The 10,847-nt window shown below is 23.0% G+C and overlaps 2 protein-coding genes across 2 annotated transcripts; both read right to left on the minus strand.

Annotated features, from left to right (window-relative positions):
- Positions 1 to 518: 518 nt before the first annotated feature.
- On the minus strand, positions 519 to 2,160 carry Orc2 (origin recognition complex subunit 2; the record flags this gene model as incomplete). Its single annotated transcript, XM_011499884.1, has 6 exons — positions 519 to 730; positions 793 to 1,023; positions 1,089 to 1,329; positions 1,407 to 1,539; positions 1,620 to 1,834; positions 1,915 to 2,160. Coding segments are annotated over 6 exons (1,272 nt in total), but the record flags the coding sequence as incomplete, so codon positions are not given.
- A 1,315-nt stretch (positions 2,161 to 3,475) lies between these two features.
- Ercc1 (DNA excision repair protein Ercc1) lies at positions 3,476 to 4,211 on the minus strand (the record flags this gene model as incomplete). The annotated part of the gene is made up of 3 exons (XM_011499778.1): positions 3,476 to 3,688; positions 3,760 to 3,945; positions 4,023 to 4,211. Coding segments are annotated over 3 exons (585 nt in total), but the record flags the coding sequence as incomplete, so codon positions are not given.
- Between the last annotated feature and the right edge of the window lie 6,636 nt (positions 4,212 to 10,847).

Below are 10,847 nucleotides of genomic sequence, written 5' to 3' on the forward strand. Positions count from 1 at the left end.
TTGTATGCTGTGTCTTTATATTTATTTGAATAGACTTTATTACTTATTTAAATTCTCAAAACTTCAAAATTTACTTAAAAATAGTTACAGTGTGAACACTGAAAATCTGAATCAAAGTATTTAATTAAAGTACATAAAGGTATATTGTTTTTAACAAGAAAGTATACAATCAATTATCAAGTTGTGTTTCATTTTTATTACAGAATATGATAAGAACTACAGATGATTGATAGAACATAATGTAGCGATTTCAAAATAAAAAAATAATTTATTCAAAAAAGATATTATCTTATAATATATAAATTTATATGCTTATACTAAAATATAGATTATTAATACCGTTTTGTTACAAATACTTATTATTAAAAATTTATAAAAATGACTGCTTCAATATTTAACAATAAAAAATAACAAAATCTGCACATTTGTCACATAAAAAAATAAAAAATTGAAAACATGTATGCAACCTCAACAATTGCTTAATAGTAAAATAATAAAATATTTTAATAAGTGTCTAAAAACAATTATTCCATGTCATTTTGTTGCTCCAGAAACTGTTTCAATAATGCATCATCTAATGGAATAATAAGATATTCAATTCCATCAACTTGTCTTTTAGTTTTTACAAGTTTGTGATCAATAAATTCAGTTAATTGAGCTCGCAAAGCTTGATCAGAAGATACTAAAAATGCCTCTCTAGATGACATATATAAATCTTTAAATGCCATTCCTAAAATAATATTAATCACAATTTTAGTGCTTACTACTAAATATACCTAGAAAAGTATTTACCAGAATAATTATTTCCATTGTGCTCTAATTGATACTTTACAAGAATTATATATATGGCTTTTGCGTTTGAAGTTAATGATGCAAATACATTTTCTAAGGATAACAAAGCAAGTACTCCACTTTTTTGAACAAGTAATGAACTTTCATATGAAATTTCAGCTTGATATGGTAAAAATGTTGTAACATCCATCCAGTAAAAATTATATCTTGCCCTTTTAACATTATCCCATACTAAAATAAATAAAATTAGTATTCTACATTTTTTAAATGATTAATTTAAGAAACTTTTTTATTACATAAAGGCGCATTAATATGATCTACCGAGGCTAACATATGAATATTTGGTATGTTTGCTAAGCGTGATAACATATCCTGAGCTTTATTCAAACGTAACATTCCGCAATCAATATTATGAATCAATAAATATATACAATCATCTGGGTGAGTTTTCATCGTTTTTTCAATAATATCATAACATTCATTTTGATTAGTGACTGTATTCAATCCTAATAATTCAACAATAATGTTATCTAATATCTAAAACAAATTATAGAAATAACTCAGTTTTATATCATAATTATGTATATACATATATATTAAATTTATATAATTACATCTTTTATCGTCAAACTTGGAAAGAAACCATTTATAACTAATGTCGGTTCATTAAAAATAACTTCTTTACGAAAATTATTAATTAAAAGTCTTTTTGATCCAAGACCAAATAATAATACAGTATAACCTTCTCTAAAAATTAAATAAAAAATAATGTAGCCATATTTATTCACAATATTCATATTTAAATATTTATTTAAATTTTGATTTACTCCATTATATAAAGCCATTCCTTGTAACACAAAATTAACGACTCTGATATTATTTCAATTTTTTTTTTATGAGTTTTTGAAATATAACTATCATTTGCTAATAATTGTTGTAATGTTTCTTCATCTAAATGTCGATTTCTTAATCTATTTAAAGTATGATTCGATGTTACAGATTTTTCTGACTGAGTAGTAAAATACTCATCTGCTTTTAAATGCTAAGAAGGTAAATATCATTTCTATAATATAAAAATTTCTAAAGCAAGTTTAAAAATATTTTATTAATTTTAAATCTTACATATCCTTTGTTAACCCTTGGTCTTAATGATCGTAAAATATTATTTTCTAATTTTGTATCAATTATATTTACTTTTCTCTTTTCATCTTTGTTACTATTGCATTCAAAATTTTCATCTATATTATTATCATTGTTTGTTTCATCAGCTGAACTTTCACTAGATATTTTCAAGAAATGTAATTTTTTCTTTGATATTTTATTTCTCAATTTAATTTTTTTTTTACTTTGATTTGAATCTGTTGGAATAAATATTAATTACATACTTATTATTTATTTATATAATTAAGTATATTTATACTCACTTGTAATATAATACTGATCTGTTTCTTTATTTGTTATAACTTTGGTAAGACATATTCTCAAATCTTTTTTTAAGGATATAGTTGGTTTATCTTTTACATTGCCAAACATTTTTGCTTTTTCAAACATTGCATTTTTCTTGATTGACGTACTAATTACAGGATATATAGTTTTACCATCAACATCAGTTTTCGAAAATAATTCTAAAATTAATAATCAAATATTTAAATATATAATTTTTATTTTTTATGATAAAATTATAACATTTTTTAACCTGTAGGTTTTTCATTATTTATCTCAGTATCTTGTGATTCTTCTTTACATTTATCATTTTCAAAATTAAGACTACTATCGCATTCTTGAAATTTACATTCAGTTGAACCTTTTAAATCTGCAAAAATATTATAATTCTTAGTGATAATGAGAAATAAAATAGTAAATTTATAAATTAAAATATAAAATATATACTTATCTAACATTTCAAATTTAATTATGAAATATATAATAATGGATATGTAAATATTGAAGTAAAAAATTTTAACCTGTATACTTTGAAATACTGTTACGAGTTTGAAATCTTGTAGACCTTCTGGGATTTCCCGACATCTTGATAATAAATTATAAAATATAAAATGACATAAGTTACAATACAACAGACTATGAAAATATTGTGACTATATACTATTATTTAAAGTACACATAACTGAGGATTAAAATCCTATAAATTAATGTGAAAATTTTTCCCGCCTAAAAGCATATGGCGAATAGAAAGATGAATTGTCACTAGTAAATTCATGCTTACTTGAATATATACGACACTAGCTCCATATTTTTTATATTTTGTATAAAAGTACATGTAAATACGGATAATTCCAAATAAATGTTTTTGAATACATTTAAACCATATATTCTTTAAAAATCATATAATGATACTTATTTTGACTCTATAATATCTCTATCATATAATACTTGATTATTATTTTAGTTTAACTAAAATGAATCATTAAACAAATACTCTATATAACCAGAAAATTCTGAAATAATATTTTTATTACAAGAACGTATAGAGTAAACTGCATTATTATCAATAAATTGGTTTTATTATCAATTATTTCAAAATAATACTTTAAACTTTCATTTATAAAGGATTTATTTCTAAAATAATCTCAAATGTTAAAGAAAAACTAGTATAATACTATACAAAAATTTAATACATTTCATATAATTTAGTAATTTTCGTATATAAATAATTTCTATACAAAATTTAGTTTTTTAAATTTTGATTATTAGCTCTCAAAAATGGTTCATGTAAAATTTTATGCAATCGCTGTGCTTTTTGTTTTCCAAATCCTGGACATAAACTTAATGATTCAGGTGATGCCTTGATTATGGCATTAAATGTTCCAAATGTTGATAAAAGTGTCAAAGCATCAGTTTTATTTAATGATCGAACTGTAGTTAAAGCATTTATTAGCTATGAAACAATATCGTATTAGTAATTTCGTTATAAATACTTAGTAATATAGTAATTTCAATTGTATTTACTTTTTGATGAGGTAATATATCACTCCGCTCCATAATCATATCTGCTGGTTTATTTTCATAAACTTTATATGTTTCAATCATTTTACCTGCCTCGTCAGCACTCCATGCCAACATTAGTGTTAAATCAGCCAGTATACAAATTTTTGTAAGATGTTTTAATGAATGATGTGGTTCTGCTATATCAACCTTTTTAAATAGAAAAAATATAAATAGTAGTATATATTTTTAAAAAAATATTCTATTTATTTGATAATAAAATATACTTGAACTAGCAAAATACGAAGATTATATGAAGAACCTAATGTTTTTAATCGATCATGTATGTAATCAGGATTTAATTGATGATACCGAAGTGACAAAAACAAAATACATGAAGTTTTACTCATAACATAGTCAGGAATAATTTCTGAATATTCATACGGTATACTGGTTATGTATTTTATTAATGGATTACCTTTCTAAAAATAATGTAATTAATGTTAATATTTAAATTATATTCTACATTATCAGTTTACATAGGACATACTTGTTTTGGATTAATTAAAAGAGGATTCAATTTCAAAGTATTTTTTGTACTTTCTAAAAATTCTTTTTTTAAAATATCAGATTTTTTTGATGAACTGAAGTTTTCTAAAAATGTAAAATTATTAATTTGAATTAATATATTAAATGTTTTTAATTTTATTATATAAATGGAAAATAATTAACAATTATAGAAATTTACCATTAATTACAAGAGCTGATTCTGATTTAGTTTTCTTTATCTTTGGTTCATCAACTACCTTATCTATTTCATTGGCATTCATATTTATTATTTATTAAATGTACAAAATTGACAATTTTAATTTCAGCTAGTGATATAATTTGCAATATTTTTTCTATATATATTCTTTTTTTTTTTTTTAATGTGTACATTTGATTTTATCCATTAAAATTATAGCCATAAATTTTACTATAAACGAAATATTTGTATTAATATTTTACTAATGCGGTGGGCCAAGGTACGAGAATGTTGCGTATTAAAATCAGCTGTTGTGACTACTTTAACCTATATCAAATACAAGAATGCGTGGATAATATTTTCATTACGTCATTCATAAATTCTAATTATGATTAAATCCCACATAATTTTTTATGCTTTATATGTATTTCTAACGAGTTTAATGAAATGGTGGTCAATTTTATGACAAAGTATTTTTATTTGATCCTAACAAATCTATTTTAGACTATATAGCTTTATACTTTTGTTCTAAGATGATTATTTATTATTTAGGCTGATACTGTTGCCTAGGCTGGATTTTTGTTATTACTGCTCGAACTTTTCTGCCACCAATGTTTTGACATTGTATAGCCAAACTATTATTATAACCAAAAAAATTAATAACATAAGAACTATATAACTTTGATGTAAACCAGTATTAGTATTACTATTATCATCTTCTTATGCTGTAATTTTGTATATAAATCAAAGAACTGAAAATACTTTTTTACATGTAAAATACAATTTATTAAATTTTATAATATATTTTAGTATGACGTTTATTTCTTATATTGTATTTATTTACTAAACTAATTTACAACATATTTAGAAGTCACCCATACCCCATTAAACGTAAAATCCGTAGCCCAAAAGTTGAAACTACGTCGAGATACAAAAACGACTAAAGATCTTCAATTAAAATTTAAGAATACGAGCAAAAATTTTAGATTAATTTTATCTAGTCATACTATCACTTAAAATATAGCTATTATCAATAAAACAGCATTATTGCAATTAGTGTAAAAAAAATATATATAACGGACAATAAATTTGATATTTTATTATAGACATTTGCAACCCAAACTGCATTTTACCAAGTGTTGATCTTCATACACTTTGCTCATATCAACATATGATTACTAAAGCCATTGCAATAGCTTGCATAACAAAATTAGACAGGTAATTTTGACACTGTACTTTTGTAAAGTTGTTAATAAATATAATGAAAACGTATATTAATTTGGAAATTTTTAATAGGACAACCTTTTTTTAATTAAAGCCTCAACTTGATTTGAATTGTATTGCAATTTTTTTGATAGGACAGATTTTATTCATTAGCGCGTGAATTTGATTGGAATTGCATTATAAATTTTAGAAAAAATGGTTTTCATGCCGATCCTATTGAGCCACCTTTATTTACAGTAAATTATTTTTCTACATTAATTTAATCATTCAATTCTATTTTTATTTAAATATAAATATTTACAAATATCTATTTTAGCAAATATCACAAGAAATTTATATAAAATTTTCCCTAGCTTTTTTTCTTAGGGTATATCTTTAATTTTGAAAATTATCTTTTAAAATATATATTTGTCTTTTTTTTTAATAATTTAATACGTAATTTAATACTTAATAATTTAATACTTTTATATAAAACAAATCTTATCATTTAAAATTTTATTTAATATTGCTTTACGAGTAATACATAGAAGACAAATTTTAATAAGTTATTTAATAATGTATGTTTTATTACAGACAGCTAAACTCTATTAGCTTGGATCTATTAGCATCTATAAAAGCTATTGATTTACGAAAAAAATATTCCAGTACAATCACCAGAAGTTTTACAATATCAATTCTTATTAAAAAATAAGCTAAGACACATAAAAATATTATTGATTAACGTTGTATAAAGTCATCAATTAAGATTATGGATCCGTTAACGCTTTTAATGACTTTCAATTTCATTATTTTTACGTCGAAATCATGATTTGTTGGTATTGAAACGAAGAAATTATCGTTAAATATTACCTTTCCTGAAATAAATTAAATTTTTTATGTTTTATTTAAGTTTTTTATTATTTAAATTTAATTTTAGTTTTTTCCATGCATATTTTTTACAATGACGTTATTAGGTCTTCTATGTCGGCTATTTAAAAGGTAGACGAAAGAACCTCTTTATGGTGTATACTCAAATACATAAGTCTTTAGAAATAATTTGAGATTAAAATTATAAAATTATTTTAGGAGACATTAGCCAGTAAGGTAGATGATCGCATAAACTGTAGCATTATGCTGATTTTTATAAAGTTTGACATATACATATTTATACCGTATAAGTATTGAGAATTAAATTAATTAAGATCCTAGTAATTTGGTTATTATGGAAACCAAGGGATTTACATATATATATATATATATATATATATATATATATGGATGTATGCATAACAACACTTAAAATGAACTACTAATTATATATAATGTTTAAAAAAATAAATATAAATGTACTACATTATTTTTCTAGAAACAATTTCTTTAGCTTGATGAGAATATAAAACATTACCATTCAGATCTATTTAATCACACATAAAAATTTTAATTAATTTAATATTTAAATTATTTTTAAAAATTTATGAAAATTATTTAAGAAATCATTTTAATTTAATAACAATTTTAAAAAGAATGAAAAAAAATATATTTTTTGTAAGAATTAAGTTGGTTTTGTAAAGTAAATTAATGTTATTGTCATTTGTTTACATTATTTAATTTTTTTTTGCTTTTGTAAAAGCTCATAGGCTTTGAAATAATCTGTACATTATTATAATAGGCGGCACTATTTTTAATTCCTAATTTAATAAATCAATAAAACTAGTCTTTATTACACTACTTTTTTAAGATACTCTGATACAATTTGAGTCGGCAAGTATTTGGGTTATATGAGCACAACCATTGAAATATCTCTGATCTAATGGAAGCCGTTTAATTCGAAAAAGATAAATCAATAAATAAATTGGAATACGCATTTAGTTCGCAATCATGATATGAAATAAATTGAGCTTAATTATTATTTTAGGTTTTAAAAGTTACTATATTAAATTACTATATAAAATTACAGTTCAATTTTTAGAATATAATATTTTTATTTCTAATTGATTTTCTTATCAATACCTAAATACCATATGAAACGTTGGTTCTAACTTGTTCAACTAAAATAAAATTAGCAAAAACAAATATTTATGCTAATTAATGCTTGATTAACTTTAAATATGGTTATATATTTTTATTAAATTAAGATTGTTTTAAAGAAAATAAAAAATTAATTGTATAGTTACGATAATTTTATACAGTGTTTACGTTAGAAAGACTGGGAACTTCAATCAATTAAAACTGACATGAGAATGAAAGTGTTTCATTGTTTAATAAAACCTTTTGCGTTTAAAAGGTGGCCCAGCCAATTTATAGTCTTCATAATAGTTTTTATATTTTTATACATCACTTAGATACGTTTTGTAATCGCATTGACGACGTTTCTTCATTCGAGATCAAGTATTTAGATATAGGCTTTTTATATTAGTATTCAAAATTTAAACAAAAATTAAGAAATTATTTCATTATAAAAAAATCAAAAACGTGCGATTAAAATGAAGTACCTTCAATTTTATAAATTACCACTAAACTATGTAATTATACAACAAACGGCATTTTATTAAATTTATTATGTGCTTAATCTGCGAGAAAAAATATTAAAATTTTCAAAATTATATTTATATGAAGACAGAAAGATTTGATAGCGTAGAATCAAATAAAGAAATAGAAAAACACGCTTAAGAGAACGTTTACAATACTAGCTGTATGTTGCTTAAACTAACAAATATTTTTGCTGCTATTGTTGATACACTTACATGGAAAGTAAGATTGGATACATGTAACGATATTAAAACTTACGTGTGTTGTTTTAATTAAGCAAAGCACATTTTAAAACTAAAGCAAATACGTCCTTGTGTCCTTTATGAATACGTGATATTTACGTAAAATAAATTAAAATCTAAATAAGAAACGAACATATATATGCAAAAGAATATGTCAAAAAATGTTATAATCACTTGCAGTTCCCTTTGTTCAAAATGCACTCATATAGTCATAATTAGCTTTTGCGGATCTTTGTTGCTTAGAAATTTAGAATTGCAAACCTCATCAATATTTCTAATCCCTCTCAATTTAAAAAAATTTTCTTGTTTACAATCATAAATAACACTGTTGTATTTACCAACTTGAAACAAATCATATTATAATAGAATTTTAATAAAATCAATAATTTTACTCCAGTATCTCCAACGAAGTATTAATTTTTATCCAATAATTTTCCCCATATTTATTAACAAAAAATAATATAATTATTTGAAAGAGTGGGTAGCAAAGCCATTGCAAAATTCATAAAAATAACCATGATTTTTGGTTAAGGCTCAACAGGCTGAAAAAGATGTACCAATGAACATATTTAACCTGGAGAACAAGATCAACATCCGTAACGTCAACCGCCGCTGCACGTCGCTCACGCAGCCGCGATATAAGAAATTCTTTACAAATAGCAAATACTGACCATCGGTAAATTCAAGATCATTCGCTTCAAAGAATTTTTGCATGTTACATTCACTTTTTTTCAATTTAACGTACGTTATTCTTTACCCTCCACTGATCACTGATCAAGAAACTATTTCAATGAGATTCGTGAGTACTTGTACAAGTTGCATTGTTATATATATATATATATATATATATATATATATATATATATATATATAGTAGTCCTGAAAGAGAAGTTATATAATTTGTCGTACTAATAAGTTAATATTAATAAAGGAAAGAGAAAGATAATTTAGTAAAAAATACAAATTTTTTGTTCAGTAAGTTGTATTACTATTAGATACTAATACCCTCTAATTTAGACGGTACTTAAAATTAATAAAAATATGCACTTTTTTGTATGTTAAAATTATTAAGTATTTTATTTTATATTTCATATGAAATAAGACATGAATAATAAGTAACATATATTTTCAAAAGAAAATGAAACTAACAATTGACATATCTTTCTACGTGATTATTACAAAAGAGATTCACATTTTTAATGTATCACGTAATATTTATCAAATACTTGCGAAACATTTTATCATTGAAAGACAATTATAAGCTTTATTTATTGAAAGCATTAAAATTTTTTTAAAAATAAAAATTATTTGCGTTAAACAACGAATGTGTATTAATTAAAAATATATATCATAAAATATTATATAAAATTTTGTTAATAGAATAATTTATACAATTTTTCTAAATATAAAAAGTTAATGGTAATGGTTATATAAATACAAATATCAGTGTACTTAATACTTGATTAAGAATGCAGTGCTCTTGCGTAGATACATAAATTTATTAAAAACGAACAAGGGCATATGATATGTTTATACTTATTTAAAAGTCATGAATAGACAAAGAGTCAACTAATTTTATTATAAAGAACTGTCTATTTCTTTAACACCCACTGTTGGTAAACGCATTTATTTATAATTTTAATATACTTAAATAATTTGTTCTATCAATTACATAATCAATTAAATGCAAAGTAAAAACAACAAAGATAATTAAAGAAGTTCATTCAAAATTAAGAGTACTTCAAGTAAGTACAGATGGTAATAAAATCTTTATTTATAATTAATTATTTACTTTAGTAGCATAGATATTCATGTGATGCTGACTGGCTCGAAGAATTATTCTTAAACATTTCGTTTGAAAGATTAACCCAAGGTAGGTATATCATTTCAAAAAGGAATGTATACAGGTCGATACATAGTAATAGAAATCAGATTATAAGACGATCGACAATAAATTAAATTTCACTTTATTGGTAACTAAGCATTGGAAGTATTGTTCCATATCGTTTAGCGGTAGTGTGTAACACAAAAACATTGGAAAATATATCGACCTCTGTTGAATGTTATTCAATAGCTCTTCATGTCACTTATTAAATGTCAAATTGTATTAGATTTGAGCAAAAATATTTTATAAATATGCCACAGATCGAAGTGCAGTAGTTAAAAAAGAAGCTACTGGTATAAAAATTCTGTTAAATTGCAAGGAGTAAAATTTGAACATAGAGTTGACAACATTATGTCAACTTGTACATTTTATATGTTTTATTCATTTCCATAATGATAATTCACATCTTTCATTATTTATATATATAATGTTCGATAAAAAGCGATAGAAATCTAAAATACCTTGTATAGAATCGAATGGATTGAACTGTTTTCTTATCTTTTTTCAG

The sequence above is a fragment of the Ceratosolen solmsi genome, unplaced genomic scaffold, assembly GCF_000503995.2.
Source record: "Ceratosolen solmsi marchali unplaced genomic scaffold, CerSol_1.0 scaffold35, whole genome shotgun sequence".
In the NCBI taxonomy this organism is placed as follows: Eukaryota; Metazoa; Arthropoda; class Insecta; order Hymenoptera; family Agaonidae; genus Ceratosolen; species Ceratosolen solmsi.